This window comes from Trichoplax adhaerens, genomic scaffold (genome assembly GCF_000150275.1).
Source record: "Trichoplax adhaerens TRIADscaffold_3 genomic scaffold, whole genome shotgun sequence".
NCBI classification, from domain to species: Eukaryota; Metazoa; Placozoa; class Uniplacotomia; order Trichoplacea; family Trichoplacidae; genus Trichoplax; species Trichoplax adhaerens.
The window spans coordinates 11,872-39,344 of record NW_002060945.1 but is presented as its reverse complement, the minus strand read 5'-3'; the positions used below and the strand labels follow the sequence as shown (position 1 = coordinate 39,344).

The 27,473-nt window shown below is 33.8% G+C and overlaps 4 protein-coding genes across 4 annotated transcripts; 2 read left to right on the top strand and 2 right to left on the bottom strand.

Annotated features, from left to right (window-relative positions):
• Nucleotides 1-1,172: 1,172 nt before the first annotated feature.
• Nucleotides 1,173-10,088, bottom strand: TRIADDRAFT_53998 (uncharacterized protein; the record flags this gene model as incomplete). Its single annotated transcript, XM_002110185.1, has 29 exons — nucleotides 1,173-1,308; nucleotides 1,409-1,460; nucleotides 1,538-1,650; nucleotides 1,742-1,810; nucleotides 1,907-1,990; nucleotides 2,111-2,184; nucleotides 2,295-2,387; nucleotides 2,809-2,919; nucleotides 3,027-3,134; nucleotides 3,274-3,425; nucleotides 3,528-3,669; nucleotides 3,745-3,800; nucleotides 3,885-4,002; nucleotides 4,182-4,286; nucleotides 4,372-4,446; nucleotides 4,611-4,679; nucleotides 4,806-4,867; nucleotides 4,959-5,046; nucleotides 5,173-5,258; nucleotides 5,361-5,446; nucleotides 5,533-5,579; nucleotides 5,681-5,764; nucleotides 5,871-5,959; nucleotides 6,135-6,245; nucleotides 6,512-6,648; nucleotides 7,088-7,209; nucleotides 7,316-7,405; nucleotides 7,679-7,781; nucleotides 10,036-10,088. 29 exons carry the CDS (start codon nucleotides 10,086-10,088, stop codon nucleotides 1,173-1,175), a joined length of 2,715 nt encoding a protein of 904 aa, XP_002110221.1.
• Nucleotides 10,089-14,373: 4,285 nt separating this feature from the next.
• Nucleotides 14,374-15,027, top strand: TRIADDRAFT_5002 (uncharacterized protein; the record flags this gene model as incomplete). Its single annotated transcript, XM_002110723.1, has 1 exon — nucleotides 14,374-15,027. A coding segment is annotated over one exon (654 nt), but the record flags the coding sequence as incomplete, so codon positions are not given.
• A 5,163-nt stretch (nucleotides 15,028-20,190) lies between these two features.
• TRIADDRAFT_15433 (uncharacterized protein) lies at nucleotides 20,191-20,859 on the top strand (the record flags this gene model as incomplete). The annotated part of the gene is made up of 1 exon (XM_002110722.1): nucleotides 20,191-20,859. A coding segment is annotated over one exon (669 nt), but the record flags the coding sequence as incomplete, so codon positions are not given.
• Nucleotides 20,860-22,565: 1,706 nt separating this feature from the next.
• On the bottom strand, nucleotides 22,566-24,834 carry TRIADDRAFT_53995 (uncharacterized protein; the record flags this gene model as incomplete). The annotated part of the gene is made up of 7 exons (XM_002110184.1): nucleotides 22,566-22,622; nucleotides 22,921-23,052; nucleotides 23,147-23,218; nucleotides 23,262-23,393; nucleotides 23,539-23,747; nucleotides 23,850-24,124; nucleotides 24,776-24,834. The coding sequence occupies 7 exons, from the start codon at nucleotides 24,832-24,834 to the stop codon at nucleotides 22,566-22,568; spliced, it is 936 nt and encodes a 311-aa protein (XP_002110220.1).
• Nucleotides 24,835-27,473: the final 2,639 nt, after the last annotated feature.

Below are 27,473 nucleotides of genomic sequence, written 5' to 3'. Positions count from 1 at the left end.
ATGAGTACTGTTGCCCCTCTTGAAATAGCATACTTACGAGTATATATAAGCGTGTATCCATCCATACTATTGTAGAATGTGATCCATCTGTACACATAATCATGTTCTCCTGTATCCATTAATACGTGATAGCTCTGTTTAGTAGATATCACGTAATTACTCATTGGTAAATAGTTGCAATTCTATGGAAAATATAGTATGAACGTTGATATATGAAGGATGATTGTGATCGTAAATTTTTATTGCTTTCAAAATTAAATAAATCAAAATTTTATTCTAGACATCTAAGTGTATTAAGTAAAGATAATCAGTAATGTGGTTATGCTTCGTGATTCTAATATTAGATGTTGATCGGAAATGCCTTCACGAGTTTTTAAAAGCCCTACCCCAGTATTCGGCTAAGAAGGTGTTATCGAAATGAGCATAATAACATAGTAGATATACAGTACTTATACTCTCCATGATAATATGTACTAGTTAATGAGGCTGGATAAATATCATATTGAAGGAAATCTTTCAATTTATGTGTTGTGTACCGTAGCATACATCAGTGGTAGTTATAGTATTAGCTGCTATCTTTCATAGCAATAAACTGAAGGTAGTTTCACTGTCGCAGAGTTCAAACTTTGCAATCCTGTTCATAACTTCATTATCTCTAAAATGATGTAATGTCATAAAATGATCCGTTTAAGGCCCAAAACACTTTACTAAATTGATGCAATCGGTAAATGAAATCGAAGGAGTTACATTTTATTCTAGACTTAACAACTTATAAATAACTGTTCCTTTCTAATTTGTCATAAAGTATGTTGTTATATGAGTACTATCGCACTCCATTTTCAAATTGATATGCTTACTACTCGCTATATTGATCGCATGTTATATCATACTAGGTGTTTCAGATTAAAAGGCACTTGATCAAAATTAACCGAAAACTTTCTTTGATCGTTGATAGTGTGCACAAATACAGTAACGTACGATAAAACAAGTTTTCTAGCAATAGATATAAGGTAAAAATTCTCAAGACTATTAAAGAGCCAAGGCTTTTAACAATTCATTCAAACGTATGCACTATATGATACAAATTGAGTGCTTAAAGCACAAAAAAATATAGCTAAAATTATATTTTAAACAGTTGAAAACCTGTAAAAGTCACATATTAAGAATTTAATTCATTTACAATGGTGAGCATAGAGCTTAGCAAAAATATCGCTAAAAGTTTCTGGGAAGACAGATTCGGAAATTGCTTCAATCATAGTGTAAAATAAACGCTTATTCAGGTTTGCTTGTTGAAACATATTGAAAACCCTTTGCGAAAAAATGAAAGTTACATCAATACTACATCAAAAACTTCTCAATAAAGTTACCTAAATGAGTAAAGCTCGAAATAGAAAATAATGTGACAAACCTAACAATTCCTCCCGTACAAGTTTCCGACCCTATGATTCTTCTCAGATCATCTAGTATTTGCGTAATGTAAATGTTTTCAATTAATTATCTATCTTTAGAAAGATGCCTGTAATTTATAATGTGTTACCTGGAACACTTCCCAACATTTTAGCTAAAGCAACAATCCGGGCTCGTGATTTTTGTTCTGATTTCCTTTCAGGCGTAGGTTCCGCTAATACACCGTTCGGCCATAATATATCTCTGCATTAACATATATAATACTCAGATAATTAATAAGAACTACACAGAAAATTAGCTTAAGTTCTTATTCGAAATTAGCTATACACTGAACCTGAGTTGTCGTACATATTGTGCGATTTGTTCGGACGATGTAAGATACTGCACTTGATCAATAATTTTTCTATATGAGTAACAGGTAAGTTTAAATTAAGCATTGACGTGGTTGCTTGCATTGAAGCACAATACATCAATAGTCTGATCGCACTATATGTTTTACCGATTCAATTTATCTCCATACGTCGCTTTAATCATTTGCTTTAAGAAGCTTAACATAATTTTATGCCTTTCCAGCCATTGATTCCTGCAAAAATAGGTCACGAAAAATATAACTTTAGTCTCATGTAGTGAGTAAAGAGTAGCAAATGATACAATTATATGAATGTGCATCAGCGACACATGAAATACAATGAAGAGCGCATACTTCTTTTGAAAATCAAATACTTCGTCCATTAATAAAAGAAGGATACGGAGAGGGATGCTATCATCATCGATAGACTACCATTGGATTATTACAATATTCGATTAGTCAGGGGGTATAACTTCAATTGCAAGCGTACATATTATATCATGCATATTCTAGGCTGATTAAATACAGATTGGTATACCTCATTCGAAAGTAAGCGCGCTGCAACTTTAGTACTGCCATGAGTGTTGAGTTCAGGATCAGTATCACCTTTTACCTTACTAGTTTGAAATGGCTATTTAAATAAAATCATATGTTAATAATTACAATAACAGAGCTATAATGCAACAAAAGATTTGCCAATAATTACTTTGTCAAAAACTCGGTTAAGTCCAACAGATATTTTCTTCGTAACGTTCTGATCTAAAGGTTTAAATAAGTTCTGGTCTACTAATTTTACGGCAGTATTAACAGAATCCCGGAAAGGTGTAACAAACGTGTCCATCTAGGGGAAAGTTTGAAACCATATCAACGATAAGTGACAGTAGGATCATTAAATAAGTTGAATGTAAGTGCTACGGCATCTAATTTATTTTACAATTATAATTACTTTATAGCAATATCATTTTAAGAATTAGAACAAAGCATCAACACTTCTAGACGAATAAATAAAATACAAATTTATTGTCATTTAATGTATAGCTAAAGACTAATACCTTTCTTAGTATATTATTTTTTTCTTTGTTATAAGAACCTGGCTCCAGAAAGCTAGCGATGATAACGATAAGGCTTTTATGCATATTCATAAACTCTGGATCAACAATACCCTAAACAATATTTCATTCAATGTTAAAGAACTTAACGGCAATGCATATTTCAAAATTTTCAATCTATCTTTAGAGATTTTACGAATATTGTAACACTATGCTAGTACCTTTAAGTAAAGATCTAATTTTCGACGTCGAGATTCCAAGAACGCCTTATCAAGATTATTTCCAAAAGTTCTCTTTCCAGGTAATGAAATACTCAACTTACCACCTAACTATTAAATCGGAATGGATGGATATTATAACACAAATGAGACATTTTCGGACTTTTTCTACTACAATTGCTTGATTGCTAGCAACTTTCACTAATAGAATATAGCTAACTTAAATAGAGATAAATGAATGTATAGTTACCTTTTCTTTTAATTGCATATGCAAATCGTGAAAATCACTGTAACGGCGGTATACCTCCCAACTTTCATCTCCGGTTGGGCTGTGCTTGGTAACACTGATTGCGTACACGGCATAGGTTTTTCCAGTACCCGTAGATGCATTTTTTGTTACACCTGTGCATATTTATTAGACAAATACAGATATTCATGCCAATTATAGCGTATGTTTACGATTATACTATAAAATATATGGTCAACATCCTGATACATTTGTACCTATAGTAGTAACTGCCACGGTAAATGATACACCATTGAGACTGACATTCGTTTGCTGTGAAGTGCTGTGGTCTCCATCAGTGCTATTTGTATTTGAAACTTGCGAGTTTTCACTTAATGGGTCATGATTATTATCAGAGACCTTAAAATAAAAATAATTATGAAGCAATTTAATAAAATTGCGGAAATAGATTGTTAATGATACGTTAAAGCTAACCGGAGATACAGGCGCTATATTTTGTGACTCTTCTTCAATATCAGAACCGACAGAAGCTAACCATTAAACAAGAAACATAGTGTGTTAATCTACAAAAAAAGCTGATTAACATTTTATTTATAATTCTAGTTAGTTCGTACAGTTCTTTGCTTCATCTTTCACCATCCCCAAGTCTACACAACACCTACAATTGTTAGCAAATTCTAATTTAGTGTTTAATGGACGTGAAGATGCGGTTCTTAAAATAGATCCATAAGCCTTTAATATTCATATTTACCCATAATAAAATTGGCTTCTCTTGAACGCGGGACAAAAATCATGTAAGAGGATATGGTAAGCCTATCAAGACACCCGATATTTCAAAGTCCAATAAGAGATTAATTAAGCTGCGCTGTTCATCGTAAGTCATCTTTATTCCGATAATAAAATTTAAGTACCTCTTCCTGGCATGTGTCGAACATATCGACTGATGGTATAGACAGCTTTATATTTTCATATAATTTTTTTACCGTCTGGGGATTCAAAGCGACTTGCTGGTCAGCCTGGTTTTGTTAGTAAAATAATCCTTAAAAGCACTTTCATAAAATGGCATTTTCAATTCGAACTCTTACTAATAGAATTAACTACCTGCTCGCAGAGGTATTCATCAAAAAGATTGAAGGCAGCAACTCTTAAAGTTTCTAGGTCAGGTTCAACCCCACCCTACACAATCCCAAAATTTGAAATTATTATATTGACTAACAAGGTAATATGGACGTCATACACACAATTACGTCACGAGAAGTACTTTCTTCCATAATCGTAAAGTTTTGTTACTTAAGATGCACATATATAAGTATTTTATCAATGATAAAATCCATTCTTACCTCGTCTCCTTCTCTGGTATCGTTAAGTAATACTGCAGAGATTTGCTGTTCAGCAGATGTACGGAAGCACTATTTAGTTTAAAAACAGTAAACGTAACCTTAGTTAACTTCGAAAGGTGATTAGAATAAAATTGGTAATTTTCATTAAAATAAAGGAAAATTGTTGATTATGTTAGGCGTATATTTTATACAGACTTCAATATTCAGCCAGAAGCTTAGATAGGCCTTGGCTTTTCCACCAATACTGTCTAGATACTCTAAGTAAGCAATTATGAAGGCCAATATTACGAAATTATTCACGCCTACGTATAACGTAGGTAAGAAAGTGATTTTATCCCGGTAACTAACCCATAAAATATAACAACGCTGTATTATTACTAATAATTGCATGTAGCGGTAAGTCAGGTAACACTTGCTTCGAATCATCAAGGTCATCCTAGAAAGGATAGTTGTAATACGATAATGAAGGTTATCATAAAATCGAATTTACGATTGACTGAAATTACCAAAAATTCTTAAAGAGAATGAAGCAAAACTGTAATAAAATTTGACATCTTCTTACATTTTCTTCAGGCCTTTGCAAATATTTCAAGATAGCATTACATTCACGTTTAATGCTATTCAAATTATTCAATTGGTGTTTAGCGTCTAAAGCATGCCAAAATTATTCAATAGGCAGTTGTTTAGAGTGTAGAAATATTATGTGCGTTGTTAATGGCAGTAAATAATTGACATTGATATAAAGATAACCTTCAGTATCCTGCCTTTGGACTCGCATAATTTCAGTTTCTACACTTTGTAATGTTTCAGTTATATCCGGCATACGTCTTGTAGTTCTGTATGTTAAAAAGATATCGTTCAGGATATTAGCTTGGCAACAAATTATGTATAGTCTATTATTTTTCTAGCGCAAATGTATTACCTGATAGCAGTAATAAAGGAATCGAAATTAAAAGAATTTTCTTTCATCTATAATAAGGATTAAAATGTTTTATAGTAATGTTATCAGCGATGATTTCATTAATTTTCGACTAGGTAAAAGTGCTCTTTTACTTTTCATATACACTAACCCAGGTAATGATCATCCCGTTTATAAAATCTGGATCGCATAAAATATTTATTGTAGGTATTACTACACTAGATACAATGATTTCCTTATGAAATAAGAAAATAATTTATGATTATTTATAATGATTAAGCCATGTAATTTCATAACTGGTTCAAGGATTACTTAAATTTATTTTTAAGTATATATGATACCCTTGCAAGGGATCTCAAAACCGTGTTCCCAAAGTCATCCGGAGAAAGATATTGATAGAGAAGAATCTCAACTAAGTCTTGTAGAAAAGCTGCAATATTTAAAGTACAACTTTATTTTAGATTTCATGTTACGATGCACCAAGATAAAATAGTTTTCGTTTTACTAACTACATGTACGACAATAATAGTATCGAAAATTTTAAAAACTACTGATTCGAGTATGCTATTTATAGGTAATTGCATAGTATATGAGAGATTACAAACCTCGTTCCACTTCAGGGCAAGTGCAAATTTTCTCTCTGGTAATAGATTGTTTTTCCATAACTTTTTCAAATCGGAAAAATATAACTTCGATTTCAGCTAGAGCACGCTCAACTATTATTTAACAAATATAAGCAAACTTGGTAAATAATGGATTACTTTCGAACGAAGTGTTTAGAATGACAAAACAAATCTTTCATCTGTTACAACGTAATTTCACCGATATGAATTGCGTTTTGTAAAATTAAAATTACAAATTACTAAATAAATTTGCAATACGAAGTTGCCGATGAATTTATAAATAAAGTTGATTGCATAAATATTTTTAAACTATAATGTTTATTAATAGAGGTCACAATATTTTCTTTTAAATTACTTACTCTGAACAGGTTTCTCTTGTTTTCCTTCTCTTTCTTTCTTTCTCTTTTGAACTGCTTTATTGAAAAGTCGAATATGTGAAGCGAAATCATCAATGCAGGTGGCAGTAATCAACCTAACCCAATCAGCATCTTTTGCCCTGTTGTAACAACGATTAGTATAACATTAGGAGTGATGTTTATGAAAATATGTCGCAGTACTGTAGCTAATAAACATAGTTACTTAGATAACTTATATGATAGGCATTATCATAAATTGACCCAGGCATACAAATAGCAAGGGCAATACTGGTTAGTCTATTGAATGTTACAGGCTACTGGTAGGATAAAGGTTGATTATTGAGACTTATAGAAATTTACTGTCAATGACAAGTAGCATTAAATAACATTCTACTGTCTTTCAGCTACATGTCAGCTGTTAGTGTTTTATTATCTCTACTACACTGTACCTGTTTATTGGTATTTTCACAAGAAAAGATAAAAATAATATCACTATTAAGTCGTAACGTACAGAAACTCGATCGAGTGTCAGCTTTTCGTACGAAATTTTTAACGATATCGAGAACATCCTTAGATTACCTTATAGCGAAATTGATTAAAACCTTTTGTATCGCTTGCTGCAGCTCGTAAATAAATTCCGGATGTCCAGAGATACTGTCGTACCATGGATGTATGTAATCTCGAAAGGCGTAAGTAATTACCTTTTATATAAAATTTATAAACGATATAATCGATAATTATAAGCAATTCGATAAATCTAGGTAACGATCAGTTTATTCGCAATATTTATGAATCAAATTTTTATACATCTTGCAATGGTCCATCAATAATGCTAGCACCAGTTAATCGCTTGTCAAGTTTATACTGACGTTCACCCTCGGTGACAGTCTCGACAATCTGAAGCAATGGAGAACATAATTCAGCTTAGAAGTACTTGCATCTACTACAAACAGTAATAGTCAATATCATACAGTAAACAGTTATATAATATTTAACACTAAATGTTAAAAAATAAATAGATGACTGCTACATCGTTACTTATAAAGGAAACACAGTTACTTACCAATGAAACAAAGTTATAATAGCAAGGTTGCAAACTACAAAATGCAACAGTATATTACGCCAAGGCCACGTTATTACTTATTATAATTGTTAGGGTAAATTAGTTACCTTGTCAATTCCGATTTTATTTCTCGGTAATCGAATTAGCTTATTGTCAATCCAAATATTTTGTATGCTAGCAAGTGCATTACTGTACAAGTACCCGAGCCACCTAGAATTGCGAATAATATAAGGGGTTATGGTATTTAAAATAATCCTTATAGTATACCGAATGAAATACGAAATGATTGCATCGGGCTTAAAGGATATTTTTGATGCCTTTACAATCGATAAATGATTTAGTGTAGCTTTTAGATCGCAGTTTTACGGTCATTAATACAGTACACTGAGTGGAGCTAACAACAATGTTGCTTCGTGGCAGTATTGTCTATAAGGTAATTGATTGCAGTTCCACAATGACTAGCTCAATGTGCATATAACAATTTTTTAGGATTAAATTGTTTTACTTTAGGTTTGCAATTAATTTAGTAGAGCTTATAATCGGTTGCTACTGATGATGCACGTACATTTGCTACTAGATTCAGACTTGTAGGTACAGCATAAGCGATTTGTAGCCTAGTGAGCCTATATCATAGAGTTTAGGAATGACTACAAATACTAAGTTAATTACAATATTGTGGCCATAAGGTCATTTTAGAACAGCCTCAATCTTTCTACAGAATTACTGGCACTGCAGTTTTATACATAATGTAAAAAAATACTAAACTAATGATGATCCGATAGAGTGATACGTACACAAAATTACAATTGTTGACTAATACACTCTCATTGTGTGTAATGATTCCTCTAATACCGACTACTATTTTGTATTAAATGTTATACAGCAAATTCAATTCGATTGAGCTTACCCAACAATAAAGAGACCCAAATAAAAGGCAATCAACAGACAATTCTTCCACCCAAAGTTGTAAAAAGCAAGGGCCACTGCACAGCCAGTCCATATGAGAAACCGCGATAACTATAGTATGAATTCATGAAGAGTTGTATGCGAGTTAGTAAAGCCTATCATCTACAAACAGCAGGTTCTGTTATACTCGTAGTTTCATAAGTAAAAAACATTTTAAGACTATATAAAATGTAAATGTACGGCAATAAAATAATTAATAATTGCAAGTAGTCTTCTAATGTGTAATGTAGTAAAGTTAGGTTGACAATATTGCAATTACGTCCTGTATACCGCACACTAATCGTGCGAATACAGGGTAGCACCGAAGTAAGAAGACGCATTAGAAATCGTCTATGGTCATAATCAGTACATAGTGTACACATATTATTAACAACAGCTAGCGAAGTGAATGTAATATATTGCATGTCTGTCGTACTGAGTTGTATGTGAAATAGATAATCATAATATCATTTGACAACTGGGAAGAGATATTTTAAGTTTGAATTAAAAGCTAGTATACTCGTATAGTTAATTGAAGTAGCATCATGACTAAGTGATGAGTTTACATTGCTAATTTATTGCGATTTGCAAGTATGCTTTCAATAGATCCAAGATCCAAGCAATTTGTGAACATCATTATTACCGATAGGTCATGATATAATAGCTTTACATGTCCACCATTATGATAGCTCATAGTATCGGGTAAGAGGTAACCTCTACCGATGACTTGTTGGAAAGAGCATATTGAAATATAGCGGTGAATAACGACTTAGCCATGGTTAAGTCGTAGACGTTATAAGTCTATTGCAGAGTAATGTTAATCATTCTCGTTTATGTAATTTTAATTGCCATTTTCCAATCCATTTTGTTTTATCATTACAAGCTAGTTCAGCATGAATGTCATGGCATGATTGTTGACATACGGGGACGATAATGATCAAGACTGTCAATAAAAAAGTTCTAATGTTAGACTATGTTTCTCTTTACGTCTTGGTCTCAATTGATTTACGTTAGCGGCAAGGATAGACATTTAAGTGTGCAATTGTAGATTGCGCATGTAAAAATAGTAATGATTTTAGCCCTATCCAATTCTAGGCCGGCAGCGATTGATCTATCATCAAGCCCTAAAAATGACCGTAGAGTCTACAATATCTTACTTTCGTTGAAAGATTGTTATGGACAACATTTTTGGCAGTATAAAATTGGGCTAAAGAAAAAGAGGAATTGCATTTACAAGATGTTGGGAGGTGTTGTCCAAAAGTAAGTTTCAACAAACGTTTATGCATTAAGCCAACAAGTTGGCAGGCCAATGTGGCTGTTATCAGTCTACTGTACATGATGACAGCTAGGAGTAAAGCTAGTTGCGAATCAATCTATGCTGTGATAGTGGTTGAGATGATGAATTTGACTAACTGCAAGTGGTATACTAATGTCAACCATATCATCCTCAGTGGAGCATTTGGTTAACGATACCATTACAAGTGTACTATAGTGCATTTCGCTGTAGAGTAGAGTATACCGTATTTGAGTACAAGCGACATTGCTTGAGAGCATACTCAGTCTGTAGGCCATGCTGTGCAGGACTACTGTAGTCAATCAATATAGCTTGGATCGATGGATAGGGGAGGGGGTTGATTGGAAAGGGTGCTTTCTTTTTCTCTCATAACTTGACAACTTCCATCGATTGACGTTGAACAACAAGGAGTTATTACGCATCCTATTATTCTTGAAATTGGCTACTATCCCTTGTGATGGATTTTATCCAGATTATCTCTATTTAGACATTCGACGATGATGTTAGCAGTGTTTGTTCATTGCTGATTGCTAGTTCTGACTAGTAACTGTACATAATCTTACCGAAAAATTCTCATATCCCATCTTTTCTTCACATCTGGCAGTACTGGAGGATAGAGGGTTTTCGACTGGCACTATAAAAATTGACTAAAGAGATGGAAACCAATCAAGGAAGATAATATTGCCCCCCAAAAGTTGAAAACTCCGTATGCGGTTAGCCCCAAGTCCAAGTCTTCCAGTACTGTACTGTATCACGTAAAATCACATTACTGTACAGTACTGTAGTAACCTCCATCTTGCTGGAGAGATAAATAAGAAAATGGAAGTCACTCAGAGTACAGTACTGTACACTGAGTGTAGCGCAACTCTTCTGAAAGCCGCAGTACGGAAGGCTTGGTCTAGCATACGGTACTTTGTACTGTAGCCAAGGTACTGTACCGAAGGTCTCACTATTGTACTCAATGTACAGTACTGTACAGTACTGTATTTAGTATCGGATGGACATCGGATAGATACGTGGTTATGGTGCAAAGTACTGTAGTCAACGGCAATGCCTGTACGTACTGCACAGTACAGTACAGTACTGTACTATGAGACGATGAGTTTTTTCATTTACTGTACACTCAAGTGTACAGTACACTGTGCTCTACAGTCTACAGGTATCATACTAGATTTTCGATTTGCTGTACTGTACACTGTACACTGTACAGTAAAGTAGAGACCCTCTATTAGACCCTTTATTAGACCCTCTATAGTACTGTACAGTATACTGTACTGTACAGTGTACAATGTACAATCATTATGCTCACAGGACTGTCTTCTCTCTTTAGTATGCTTCACTCAGATACAGTACAGTGCTAACGAAGCATTTTATCTAGAAGCCCATGCAGTACTACTCTAGTACTCTTATTGATTGACCAAGCATGCCATACACTGTAGTCATAGAGTTCAGCAAAACTTACAGTAACTGTTTTTTCTGAACTCGAACTGTACTGTAGACTAGTGTATTGTAACCCCACTATGACTAAACATTTAATCCGATTGAAAGCGCTACATAAAATCCGAATCCGATCCGAAAATGAGTGTAGACTACAGTACAGTACAGTACTGTACAGTGTACAGTACACTGTACACTACAGTACAAAGCGTTGTCACTCTTCTCTTTTACTTTGTACTGTAAGTACAGACTACAGCACAGTACTGTACAGTGTACAGTATGTACATACTCTACCGCATGTACTGTACTGTACATTGTAACTGCAGTATTGTAGGAGGAAGAAAGGCAGTTCTGATGAAATGGAATCTTTTATCTTTCAGTCGAAAGCAACGACCATCACTATTCGATTGTAAAGGATTCATCGAGAGTGGATAGGTTACTTTTTTCCCCCATTTACTCATTACTTTCATCGTTTAACACAACCCATTTGCAGTTATTCTACGCTACTGTAGATAGACTGTGGAATAAGCGCCAGTCCACTCTAACGATTGTGCAACTTTCATCCAAGTCAGAGTCATTACTACAGCTACGCCGGTTGACCGCCACCCGGAATCAATCAATCACTGGCTGTTTTCCGAACTGAGGATGGGACTCCTTCCAATTTCACCCGTTTATTTGCTTTTCTAATCAAGCGTATCAAAGGTAATACTCGCTTGATGTTCACAGTCCAACTAGTTTTACTATGCTTGTTATGTTGTATCAATGAAGAGCTTCTTCAATTGATAGTTGCAAGTATCCGTTGCTACCTAAATTCATTTCTATGATCTTATTAGCAAAATTTCAACTTTTCTGCATAAATGACTTAGTAGACGTCATGATAGCTCCTCTCTTGACATAATCCATGCATCCAAACACTTGAAATAGGACACTACAGTCAGTTTTTATCTCCATGATACGATCATGCTACTTAGCTATCATCTTCGCCAATTTTCTTTTTGCTTTGTTCACATTTTTACTGATAATATCCTTTGCAGCCATCACAATTTATGCAGTGTAGTAACTATCAGCTCTCGGATTAAATGATTGATGATTGTACTGGGTGGGTATGATGGTTACAATGACTACAATTCTCCAATCAACTGTTCAAACGTGAGTAAATTATCGCTTCAACACCGCAACTGTCAACTAAATGTAATCGTAATTTCAAGCGGTTATTCATCAGGCCAGGTGTTGCCTAAAACTCCATAAATAAATGAAGTTACCCGATTACTTAGTAATTATCCAATCTTGATAATTATGAACTGTAAATATTACAATATTGTAGTCGAGGTGCTTTTGTATTCGGTTTAAAAAATAGAGAGACGTGTTGTGAATTGCCAATTTTTTTCTTTTAAGAATTGTGGAACAATGATATATTACTATCAACAGTCAAAGGGATCAAGTCGCACTGAGTAACTGTAGTCAGAGTCGTAAAATAGTAGACTAGAGATCTTGTATTAAATCTCTAAAAAAGTAAAGCATTGAACATTAAACTTGTCCACATCAAAGTGCGTCAGTGTCAAAGTCAACTCCAAATCCAGCATCAAGTTTCGTCACAAAAATGCTCTTCAAAACGTATATATTTCAATATTTAATGTCATCGATGTGAATATGCAGTACCTACAGTAGTGATCAAAACTCCATCTGATCGTCTTGCTACTTTAACGTAGAAATGAAAACTTTTAGTATCCGCCATTCATCGACTTGGATACCAATTGATTAAGATAGTTTAAGTTTATCTAGTTTACTGTATATTGTTTATACAGCGGTAAACCCGAAGACTGCTTCAGTAATAAGATACAGATTCGATATTGGTCTTTCGTATGTGGTATCTGATTATCTGGTTAGGCGAAATTCAATAAATCATTAAAAATATAATACAAAGGTTCTCATTGTTATGATATGGCGACGTGATGCTTTCTCTAGATCAATACGTTAAAATCACTTACAACGTCTTGTTTGCATTGTTTTTCACCCGTACAATCCATTATTGTGGTAACTTTGTTATATATTTAAGAAAGTAATGTTTTACAGCAGATTATGATGCAGTGCTTTATTGGCGTACAGTAGTAACACTACAATATCACGAATATATAATGGCAGTATATACTTCTGATCAGTACTACAGGTTAATTAATTACTTGAATCAAGTTCGATTACACACGCAACAATCATTTAGTTATCCATGGTCATAAGATGGCTAAGAACGATGACTTGTTGGGCTTATTAGTCGGTAATCGCTTACTACATTATTGCAGATAGAAAATTGATCTGTCCAAGCAATGCAACATGCTAAGCATTTGATTACTTGTTTTAGGATGGTTTTGATTCATTTTACAGGCTATTGGTTCTAGTTTCAATGATTTTTGTTCAATATACGAGTACTGTAGATTGAATACATCTCTATTTTGAAAGAATAGATATCTATACTGTACGGTATGTGTAGCCCGATAAATTTTAGACTTCTTCTACAGCGCTAACCATGTGTGTTATATGTTTCTTTAGATAAGACATTGGGCTTATTGCTATGTGTTAGTTTACTCATTCAATGCTTAATACATTTTACAGAGCTACGAAAATTTTGCTATTAGTAACAACAAGATGATCCTTTACAACGAGAAATTTTGGTTACTACTATCGTTGGTGCTAAACCTGTTATTTCTGTCCGTGCTGTTTGGTAGTAGTCGTTCACCGACAAATGTTATAAGTCTGGTCACAACTAAGACAAAAGCACTCGACAAATCAATAGAAAAAGTAGTCATTCATGGCCGATTAAAGCTTAATCGTGCTAACAAGGATGGAGAATCTGGTCGAGAAATTAATCGCGAGATTATACTTAAAGATGTCGATAAAGCAATTACACCTAAAGCCACTCTTAAGGGATTGATCAAGCATAGTAAAAATATCCCAGCTACACCTTTAAAACACAGTAAAATAGACGATAGAAAGACTACTACTAAAAATAATAAACGCCCACAAGCTAATCCATTGGCCTTTGATAGCTCTACCGTGAAAAATATAACTATTCTCACAAATATGTCATCTTTTCAAGTAAACTACTTGTCAACGAGACCAAGTGCTGCACCTTGTGATGATAACGTTTATTTAACTATGGTAATTAATAGCCATCCTTACAATAGTAAAAGACGCCAATATATTCGACGAACATGGGGTAATACCACGGAAATTAGTATGACTAGTAAGACTAAACATAGGATAAGAGTCGTCTTCATCATTGGCAAGTCTGGCCAGACTAGTTTAGACCAATCTGTTGAAAAAGAATCGCGGGTGTTTGGTGATCTAGTATTGGCAGATTTTAAGGACAGTATTCAAAATTTAACAGATAAAACACTGCTAGGAATGCTTTGGCAACGTAAATTCTGTCCGAAGGCGAAATTTTTCTATAAAGGCGATGACGATGTATTTGTAAATACATATCGATTGATACAGTATGCAGACTCACTTGATTCCCAACATAAGAAAAAATATTTAGTGGGCCGTGTGCATACATCTAACCGTATTCCTTGTCGAGTCAAGAAACACAAATACTATGTATCATATAAGGACTATCCTCGCAGGAGATTTCCCCCATATTGTTCTGGATTTGCTTACATGATGACGAACGATTGTGTGGATTTATTGGCTAAACAAGTAAAGAAAGTCAAACTATTAAAATCGATTGACGACGTATACGTAGGATTGTTAGCCGAAGCTGCTGGAATACATCCACACGCCAATAATCGACGTTTTCACTTTTATCATCCTGCTATACCTAAAAATCATATCTTTCGTATTCCAGAAATAAATCTACGTATTGCAGAGCATGGCATAATCAGCTATGAAAAACATCGCAAATTATTGGATATGGCAAGAAAAGGGCTAGATATTTACACATGATTAATCTTGATAGAAATGAACTTCATCGCACTCTCATTGTAGATATCAAGATGGAAATTGCTTTCTAATGATGGAACCAAGTTAATTTGCTATTACAACTTTCTTGATGTGTAAAGGCTGTGATTAGTTGCAAGAGAACGGCATTTGCTAAATTATGCCCTGTATTATAGTTAACGCCCGTTACATATTGATAATGGACGATCGCTTAATACTATTCACAACGACAATAGGATTATTTATCTCTACCCTATCTATTATCGATGCTTTAGTATCGTATCTATTATAGCAAGATGCTACAAAGTAGATAGTGTGGATTGTTCGTTTTGATATAGATATGATATTACAATATTATATCTTAATTTTTGACGGTAAGTTATAGTTTTTCTGTAATATAATGGAATATCATCACTTAGAACTAAATTTAATGCAACCAGTTTACGCGTTAGATACAGTTAGGTATACTGTATCAATCGTGCGATATTAGCTCTTTCAATGAAGTTCGAAATTTTGAAATTATTTGCGTTCCATGACATAGGTAAAACTGCCTACCTCGTACTGCTATATTATCTATTCTGTTATAAGGTACAAGTTACTAACCTTAGGAATGGCTGTACTTGACTAATATTATTTAATCAGAAACATCTTTTATCATTGTGTGTCAATTTGTAAGTTATCAGAACGGTAAGCTTTAATCATATACTCCTATAGGAAATGGTGATTAAGCAACAATTTAAAAATTTATTTTATTATCACGTTGTTAAACTGCGCTAAAAATTTTAAGTGCCTATTTCTGTATAAATGTACATTACATATATCATCATATTTTTACAATTCCGTTGATACTGCAACTATATCTAACTGATCGTTTCAGAAATGGTTTATGTCTGAAATAGGATAGTAAAGGAAGTCTATCATGAAGATAAATTGTTCGAAATTTATCAGTTGTTGTTTTTAACGAGATTCGATGGAAGCTTACGATATCGCCAACACCTTGTTGGCCATGAAAAGCTCGTATGCCCGCATGATGGATGTTTGGATACTCTTTTATAGGCTAGAATCTTTCTACGTACTGTTGCAAGATAGATCAGACATTTGTAACAATTGGATCAACGAAACAGTTACTAGTAGTCAGTGCAAGAAATACTAACAATCTCACGGCAGTTATTGATTGTTAATAGTCAGTGCAATTGGATAGCCCTTTCAAGTAAGAATGTCCCCCTCTCCAATTTCTCCCAAAAAGCTCGTCATCCTGCAATCATGGACTACCAAAATCTGCGTCGATTTGGTAGTCCATAGTAGAAGTCTGTCAAATACTGACTTAATACGCTGTACTGTATAGTATATCGTAGATGAAATAATTGTAATTCAAATTGGCAAATTTGTATCAAAACTAGCCTAACTGTCTGCTCATCATACTTCCTAAATTGGCCGATCAAATTATACATACCGTATAGAATAAAATTATTCAAGCTAGTCCTATCAACAGTTGCTGTAGAACAACACTGATCAACTTACGTACGCTACTGCAGTGCACCGCCCTCTGTACCACTGTTATTTGGTTCATGTTTCTACAGTAATACAAAGAAGCATCTGATAAGAAAAGTCCGTCAATCCGAGGAGAATTTCCTGTCACGGACATTTCTCTGATCAGGCCAATATTACGACGTGACTTGGAACATGGTTTAGACCTACAGTAGAGGGTCTCTAGTTAGACCGACCACCGTAATGGTGGTACCAGTGACTGATAGTTGGTATTAGAAATTTGAAAGAAATAAAATTACTCAATACTGCAATAAAAAGTAAGTAAGTAATCAAAACATCAAGAGTCAAATTGCTCAAGGTTATACTGAGCTGTCTGCATGAAATTTGAGCCAAATTGAAAGTCCTTAAAAATTGTCACACACCACTAGTGACAAAGTAGTCTACACACGCCAATCCTTGCGGAGAACGCCACTTACTAACTTAAAGAGGCGAGATTAGCTATATCACCAAATAATTCAGTTCCAACGACCGAATACTATGGTATAATTATAGCGTCACAGATAGTGTAGACGAGAAAGTCAGAGATTTACTATCATTTAATACTGAAAAAATCTCGGCACCCAAGATTACAGTCTTAACAATTAAATATCAATTGAAAAACTAGTTGACTATCTAACCGACTAACTAACTAGAAAGGAATCTTCAGGCACCAGCCTTTTATAGTCTCGTCAGAAACTCCTGGCGCACATAATATAAAAGTATCCTTTTAAAGTTATAGGAATTATTATGAATATTGTCATTAAAGACTTCATATAACACCTTACAAATTAAAAATAGAATTTAAGGCAACACTATGCGGTAGCGGAAATATCTTTCGATCATTCTATTACTGTTGTTTACCGTATCCAGTAGCGTACAGTGCGATCGGTATACGGTTGCAATTTGCAAATTCTTCCAATAAAATAACTGCCAAGAATAATCATAATCATAATAATACTAGTAATTAATTGTTAACGCAATTAGTCTCGTCTTTTGCCCATCAATGGCGGTTTCCGTCCCTCTGTGCTGCAGTTACTCAGACTTTTGATTGCAAAATCGTATGGAAAAGAGTCCCCTCGTATTGATACGATGCAGCCAATCAGATACCATTTGAAATTGATGATTACAGTAAATCTATCTACTGTACAGTTAGTTAATCTAATCTTAATCGTGGAGGCTACGTCACCACTTTTGCTCCTCTTAACTGGAACAAGCGACTTGTCGCTATGATAAAAATAAGGATAACAGCCAACTCGAAGTGATTAAGGAAATAGGAAATGTGAATTTATCCTGGCTAATTACAGTATCTTCGCAATTAACGCTTCCTCCATTGGAATAGCTATCGAAAAATTGACCTTGGCTGGAAAACGTGAGTATACTGCAGTCTGCTGATAACACTGTACTGAGTGAATGGATGACAAAAGGCCATCAAGGATATACGTACACCTCTACTGTCAGAAAGTGTAAAATGGTCGAAACCAATCATTCCAATTAATTTTTACGGAGAGAGTAAGATTTCTAGAATGCAATATCTACATTTGCTTCATGCAATGATCTAAACTGTGATAGAAGTCGAAATTACAATAATTGTAACTGTAGGCAAACTCAGAAGATTACAGTAGATGTCAGAAGTTGCAAGTAATTTTAGCAATGAGGTCTCTCCACTCCTGCAGACGAGTTTAGGTACAGTACTCTACAGGACTACTCTTTGCTTGATCTACTTTATGCGCCAAAGTAAATTTAAAATTGAAATTTCCTTATTGGTATAATAATTCTACTCATATAATAGTAACAGCTTTACAACTTGATCAATTCATAGTTGAAGTACTACTACTCTATAGAAAAACAAAATGATCGACCTATCTAAACGAATATCACCCAATTTTATAACAATCAAGCTATTGAAATCTTAGAGCATTACTAGCTTGAACGTATAATTATAAATTAATTATAAGCGTGCAGTATACGTCGTACAGTATATCATACCAATAAAGAAACTGGATGAACAACACCGATCTGAGCGTAGCGAGCGGCTTACCTACTAGTTATAATTTAAAACAAAATGAAAAACGACTTGTTCTCATTTCTTGTCATTACGCTACTGTACAGACTGTGGTAACTGCATTTTTATTCCTTGTCAGAAAATTAGACCGGAACGACTTGTTCTACAGAACAATAAAATGAAATATTATTCATTACTACTGTACTCTACTGACTTAGAATGATATCGTCTACTGTTTCTATTGATTTAGTAATAATTATAATGGAAGTAATCATTCTGAAACTGCCAGATTGCGAAAACTCTTCTTCCAATATCGCAAGTCTAGACAATACCTTTCAAATCAATAGCTATAGTTGGCGTTTTTTTAACAGTGCTTTACCTACAGTAATGCGACATCGGCCTAAATAATTAATTTGTGAATAACCTTGTTTAGAATGCATACGGTACTTTGAAGACTCAATACAGACAACAGCGCGATATATTATATGCAATTATCTTCAATTTTGAACTGAAAGTCCACCAACGATCTGTGATTGTCCGTGATGTTTTCTCACAGCCTTACTGTCTGCCAATGAGTTTGCTTTTACAAATTTATGACTTAAACAGAGGTATTCAAAATCTCCAAAGAAGAAGATTGATTGAAAGATTTTATAACAATCATTAACCTTGATATTTAATTTTGATGTTGCTATTGCAAATATTGTATACCTTCTGAAAGTGGTTGATGACAGTCTTAGTATACCAGTGATATCGAGCAGTCTAGTTTCATCGATAAAGAATTACTGATAACTGCACTGGATATTGCAAACTAGACAGTATTCAATTTTTGACTTAGTATTACATTAACACTACAAGAAATAATGTCATTAATTATTCAAATAATATTTAAAAATTGGACAAAAAGATGTAAAAACTGTTTTATCGAATTAAAAAAGTCAAGACTGATCGTCGTCACAGCGTCGATCTGTTCGACTAATTCTTCTCTACTTTATTGTTAATTCACTTCCTCTAGAGTGATCATTGATGCTATTATATGTATAAAATTATAGCCCAAATAGACACGACAAAGACTTAAAATAGTAGTCTCATAAAATCTTTTATACGTAATGGAAAAGCTGTAACTTAAAAGAAATTTTTTCATTTCTATGTAGGTCATGAATTGTAAGTGTAAAACAACGCTGATCATCATCATGAAATGTTAAAGGGTAATTCCATTATTCCTATTTTTGCCGTATCAATTAAGACCGATTGCAGAGACCAATCCTATTTCAGACTACAGCATGCCGAGAATACGTTCTTGGTGTAATTGGATTATAATAATTACGCTTTTGAATGGCTTCTTTTTTTATTATACTAACGTCCATTGGCTTTCTAGCCAGCATGCTCGAAGTAAGGAATCGAAAAACAAAAAACCATCCAGGTTTTCCATTTTCAATATTTTCAGCAGAACAGAAGAAATGAGTATTATTGATCGCTACTTACAAAGGAATTTTAGTACAACGCCTTGTTTAGATTCGACATTTTTAACCATTTTAATTAATAGCGCTCCTGGTCATATTGTACGACGCAATGCAATTCGTCAAACTTGGGGCAATACCAGTAATATTTTACCCCCAAGCAAAATCAAGCACAAGTGGCGTGTTTTATTCATTGTTGGTAAAGCCAACAATGAAAAAACCGACAATGCTGTCATAGAAGAGGCACTAATGTATAACGATATAATCGTTGTAGACATTTATGAAAGCTATAAAAATCTGACTGAGAAAACATTAGCTGGCATGGATTGGATTCGTGTTTATTGTTCAAATAGCGATTTCTACTTTAAAGGCGACGATGACATCTTCATTAATAGTTATCGATTTTTGGAGTACCTGGAATTGGTAAAGATAAATCCGTTGTATCAGAATACTATGATTGGCCGTGTAGCACTTAATAATCGTATTCCTTGCCGCAGTAAAAAAGGCAAATATTTTGTATCCTACGATCATTACCCTTATCTTCGCTTCCCGCCTTACTGCTCTGGCTTTGCCTATGTGATGCCAATTAAAACATTGCACTCTCTAATGGCTTATGTCAGCGCTGTCAAAAAGATACCCATGTTGGATGATGTTTATGTAGGTATATTAGCACAACATGCTGGTATCAGAACGGTTGCTAATAATAGAAGATTTCATTTTTATCACCCTGAATTACCAAAGAAACATCGATTCACTGTTGCAGAAGTTAACCTACGACTTGCTGAACATGGTATAGGTACTTATCAGAAACAGAAGCACTTACTACAGCTAGCAGAGACTGGATTAAAGGTTTACTAGAAATGAGAAGTAACATTGACTGCAATCAGCTGACTAATAGGTGCGTGCAAAAATCTTCTAGTTTCAATGATAATGATACATACTGTACTGTACACACCACCTGTAAAATGTAAATTGTACTATTTTAAATGATAACTTGTTAAACTACTGTATGTACAAATTAACTAAATCCTATCAGCATTGTTGGAATTGCGTAGACTACTATACTAATTTGACAGTCTACTGCTAAAAAATTGCCTAGCAATCTCTTTGTATGATACCTATGTTTGTCGGATAGCACTTATCAAAGGAGAAACTAATTGATTTAACGCTATGGTATAATGGTAATATTTTAAGCCATTGTAATTTAGCTTCCAGTTCAATAGTAAATTATTGTAAAGTCCAACTTAAGAAATAATTTATGTTGCCACTAACAGCAAGGTTAACAACGTGTATTATTGAATATTACACTAATAATTATTGTATCCTCTGATAAGTAAAATTGTCCATCTTTGTCGAGTGATATTATCATGTGTTGCCTCGTATACTGGCAATGCAGCATTTTTGTGTCAATGTTTAATGGTCCATTATCAATATTCCATTTACGATTTTTATTATTAAATGTAACTTTTGAGAAACAACCGTACGTGCTGTCGATATCTTACAACAATGGTTGATAATACTGATCTTGTTCTTTTTAATAATGGTTAAGATTGATCAATCTATGAAAAAATATCTATGATATCAGGCATTAAAAAACTTTGTTCTACACCACTTATCAATAATACTGATAAAACATGTAATAATAAAAAAGTTCTTGTGATTATCTAGTAAAACTATATATTACCATTATACTCGCATAGCACGAGTAATGATAAAAATAATCTTAAATATAATATTAGGGATTTTTTGTACGTTTCGACCCCTAGTAATGATAAAGTTAACTGCCGTATAACTGTATTGTAATAACGTTAAACACTGTATTCAAAAATTTTAGCCATTACAGTCTATCACTAGTCAATCGCAGTTTAAAGTGCCCTTACATCACGCTCATACTCCAGGGGATAACTTAATATTATCACGCTGTATCATTATTAAAGATAAAGTTTCAAACTTGTAACGAAATTATGGATAAATTTAAAGCAAATATAAATCTTTGATATACGTACATTCTGCATTGTAAAAATTTTTCTTCGCATCTAACGTGTGTTTAGTGAGCGTATAAATAACGTATATACTTTTAAATCGAAATCGATAATTTACAATTTGTTAAAAATATAAGCAGCGTTACACCTTGGATTAAGTGGTAATTAATGTTCATAAAACTACTGAGTTCTAAATTTGATGACAGCATACAACTGTATAAGAAAAACTTCTTACATAACGGATCATCTCAAAAATTACAGATAGGATCGCTACTTTAAGATACGTTTATCCATATAAATATTACATAAGTTAGCTCTGAAATAAATATTCAACATTAACAGTATTATGAATGTTGTACTCTATTCTGTCTGAAATACGTACAGATAGGAGTGTAGTATCGTATATTATATACGATAACATTATTGTATCTGCTCCCGTAACCAATAATCTAATTCAGCTTTTTGATCAATTTCATCCTTTAACAAATAGTAAAATAATTCCAATCGATAAGTACTTAAGATTGTAAATAGACAAGAATTCACTAATTATAGTACATATTGCTTTGGGCAGTGAGAATGACAGTGTTATTGGTTATCTGAGTGGGAATGTATACGTCGCTGTAAGACGTGCTAATACTGGAGGGTGTATGAAACTGAGTAACCTACATTTACGTAAGCAGGACTTTCGATCTTATAAAATAGTTCAAGACTGCTCAATTTCTATACAGTCAATATTATTATCGACAATGAATTATAATATTGAAACTTAACTTACATTTAGATTAGCAATTTCATATGGATGTAGTATTGATAATATTTCTTCCCGATTACAGATAAACTTCTTGACTTCATTTATATTTTTAGAATTTTCAACGGTCGAATCTTGCCGATTTATGTCGGCAATAATCTGTAAAAAAATTGGTACACGAAACATTCTTAGTGTTTAAGTTACCTCATTAGAGCACGACCACAAACACTGACTTAAGAAATTGATGCAGTACCTTTTCGATATTTCCATATTTTGACCAATCGTACCAGTAAACGCTAACGCCACTGCGTCTACAAGAACATTGCTAATTAGATATTTAGTATATTCAAGGAATGACATTGACTCACTTTAAATTTGAACACTAAATTATTGCAATAATAAAAGAAAATATGAGCGAAAAACCTCATTTCTTCTACAAAATTATCGAATTCATCTTCCAATTTCTGCAGGTAAGAGGTGGATATACTTTTCTCGTATATCTATAATTTATCAATTGATAATAAGATGTAATTAATCGTCAATTCTCTAGTTTACTATGTAGTATTATAAAAATGCAGTTTACATGTATTTATTTATAATGAGTACAACAGTACAGTAGATCCTGCACTAACGCTAAGTACTTACTCGACCACGCTTTCGCACTCTTTCAAGACAATCAGTCGGTGAAACATGAAGATAGACCAATAAATGGGGAGGAATAACTCTATTTAATAACTGTTGGCGTAACAATTCATATTGATCATACTCGGTTGATGATATAAATCCATCGTTATTTCCAGTTTTGGCAAAGACTCTATCGCTGTAAACAGATCGATCTAAGATAACCCCTTGTCCTGCAACGTTATAGCAAACGAATTAGCTAGTAGTGTTTGGAGATACGTTAGCATGGTTAAATGAATTATTTATTAAAAAGGATTATCTAAGCTATTTTATACCTGTGGATAAATAATGTTGTAGTGCATTGCAATAAATCAAGAAGCGTTGTCGATAGATCCACAATTGCAGCTTGAATGCATAATCCTTTGGACTTTCGTAAAATTTTGCAAGGTAAGGATTTTGGTTAACTGGTTCGTAGAATACTTTGTATCCAAGAATTTCACCAATATTATTCGCTAACGTAGTCTTTCCAGCTCCAATGTTACCTTCTACACTAATAATTTTTGCGGTATTAGTGTGAGTATGAGTTAATTGCGTAATATTGGCGCTATGACTAGAGCACAAATACGAGATGTTAGTGTTATTACATAATAACAATCAAGAGAATAAGACACGATAAAATTAGATAAAAATTAGTAGTTATTTATCATTGTTCATATGGTAACAAATGGATCTTCCCACCAGTAACTGCATCCACATACCAAATTACATCATGCAATCATAAATTTTTATTTGTACTCATAAAAAGAGTAGGACTTTTTACATTGGTTAATTGATTACATGTTACTTTACTACAGTTGCCAGTTCGATAACCATACCAAAAATTAATTAATCTTTAAGACATGCTTGCTCTATGTTCACTTAGATTTAACTCATGCCTTTTCAGAAGCTCCTTGAGAAATTATGTCATGGTAAGGACACAAAGATTGTGATTCAACACTACGCAGATTAATTATTAGAATTAAGTACGGTATAGCATGATTTAATTTAGTGTGAGATAGTATCACTTCGTTCAATAGTCTCCTGTTATAGCCATCATGGTTGATGATGTAGACAAAAACGTGTCTTGATTTCGCTTTATGATACAGTGCTACGGCAGCCGGTGCAACTTTATTGTAGCAAAATGCGGCCAGTCCGCGTTGTAGGATCCCACAAGCATGTTCAACTAGCGCTACAAACTGGAACAGCAATAAAACTTGCTAACCTGCAAATGGATCTGACAGGCTGCATTTTCTTCAGCAATCGCGTTAGATAGTTAGTCATGGCAAACCGTATGGGCCTATTAAAAAAAGTACGATGTAGACCTCTGTCGCGCTGGATAGAAACGCAAACCCATGCAATGAATGGCCAATGTGAGATCTTTCGAGGGTGAGGGTAACGCAATTTAAAGTGTCAATAACGTTCAATAGTAAACAGTCAAGGCTACAACTAGACGATAGGATAAGATTTGAGCACGTTTCGTCATTTGAAATTGAAAGCACCAGCACTAAAATAATAATAATAACAACAGCGATAATACGATATTAAAATGTTGATAATAATATTTATCTATAATAAGAGAGGCAACACCAGTAATACCCTAGCATAGTAATGTGGCACAGGCTGTAAGAATAGTGCAGATTATAGTAATAGTAAAAGACTCACTCGGTCATGACACGATGACTACAGCTAGTACTACTATCAAATGAGTGTGAATTCATGATTGCACGTAGAGTATCTATCCGATTCAAGATCACTTACACAGCACAAGCGTGAATCCAATAACAGTTTGATGTTGGATAATATTATAAAGGCAAATCGAGCGAGCACATCATGAAAGCAAGATTTAGAGCGCCACGATGACTCGATCAGCGGAGCAGCGAGAGAATGACTGTGTTAGTGTACTGTACCGTACTGTACAGTACTGTACACTGAGTGTACATTAGTGTACTGCACACTGTCTAATACAGTACTGTACAGTATAATGAATCCAGTAGACAGCCTACAGTGCCTTCTATAAGTCCAGTACTATGTACTGGACTGTGCTGTACTGTACTGTACTGTACACTGTACTGTAGTCTGCTAGCGATGTGCTGTACTGTACAGTACTGTACTGTACACTGTAGTCTGCTAGCGATGTACTGTACAGTACTGTAGACTCTTCAAGATTTTAACTAAATGGTTAAAACATTTAGTCAAAATTCGGGGACAGCTAAATGTAAGTGTACATCGCTAGATGCAAGAGAGTGGAAGTCAAAATCATTTGCACTTTCTACAGCTTCGATGGAAATCACTTTTACCACCTTTTCCCTTTGCAACTGCTCAACTGATAGATATAAAATAGGTCAAATTAGATATAAAATTATGATCATAATACCAGGCCAACTAATGGAGAGTAATTCATGTAGCTATAGCTTGTACAGTAGAATCACAGGGCACCCCCTTTGAATTAGTTAAAATTTACTATTAAATTAGATATAAAATTATGATCATAATACCAGCCCACCTAATTGATAGTAATTCATATAGCTATACCTTGTACAGTATAGTAGAATAACAGGGTACCCCCCTTTGAATTAGTTTAAATTTACTATTAAATTAGATATAAAATTAAGATCATAATACCAGCCCACCTAATTGATAGTAATTCATGTAACTATACCTTGTACAGTAGAATAACAGGGTGCCCCCTTGAATTAGATTAAATTAAATTAGATATAAAATTATGATCATAATGTAGTTGGCCACCTAATTGATAGTAATTCATGTAGCTATACCTTGTACAATAACAAGGTACCCCCTCCCCCTTGTGGTGGATCTTGAGGTTGACTAGTGATACTTTTCATAAAATGCAGCTCGCGCTTTGCTACTAATTAATTGACTTTATTGGAGGTTGTACTGTACATACATTAGCACAGTCATTGAATGATCGTGTAAAGTAATGCCGAAGAGGTCTTAAGACTTTCCTTTTTATAAGATTCTAGCTGTAATAGTAACGGATCGTTTGGAACTTAGCAACGTCGTACTATACAGATATTGAAGTTGACTCAATTCCTAGACACCACGCAGACAGGCATTTTGATAACATAACATGTTGATAATTTGCAATCTATGATTATTAGAACTTATAACTTATCTATTATAATTACAACGAATTATCAGGTAGGACATTACGCTACGGTTCGGACTTGGTGTATTAGTGTAACGATACACATATTTTAATGATTATTCGCGACAACATTTCTTTTATACTAAAATATAAAGATCAAGGCAACATCAGAACTAAACTGACAGTGCTTTATTCCTTTGGGAATAATACTAAATCCCTTTCTCAAAAAAATTTAAATAGAAATCATATATAATCAAACAATCTTTACAACAATGCGACTATTGCTAAATATGCTGATCAATAAAAACTTCCATTTATTATATTTGCTTTCCAATTCATTCTCATCATTTAAAGCTTGACAACCAGTTTTCACTAACAATCAGCCATCGGCTACGAACAATCATTAATTTTACCACCTAGCAAGTACAGTTAAGCTTATCCAATCGTAAGATTAACCGGAGCTTGTCCTGATTAAGTTGTAACTTTTTTGTTGTTGTCGAGGGGATTAAGAAACCACATCATTATCGTAGTAATTTAATGAAAGATTCTCATTCTAGCAGCTATATGTGATCATCAATATTTAGATGCTAATGGTACAAACTACAGTATCTATCTATTCTAAAACACAGTCGCGAAAGTTTTACAGTATAATTAATTAGTTTTTTCTTCATTCATGCGAGCTAATTCCCATTAGAATAGCTTGCGACATGGATAACTCTTAAGTTAAACAGTTCCTATTAATAGCCAAATAAAAGCCTACAGCAAGGAATGATCGTCATTGACGTAAAGAGATTAGTTTCCGGGCTCATAAACT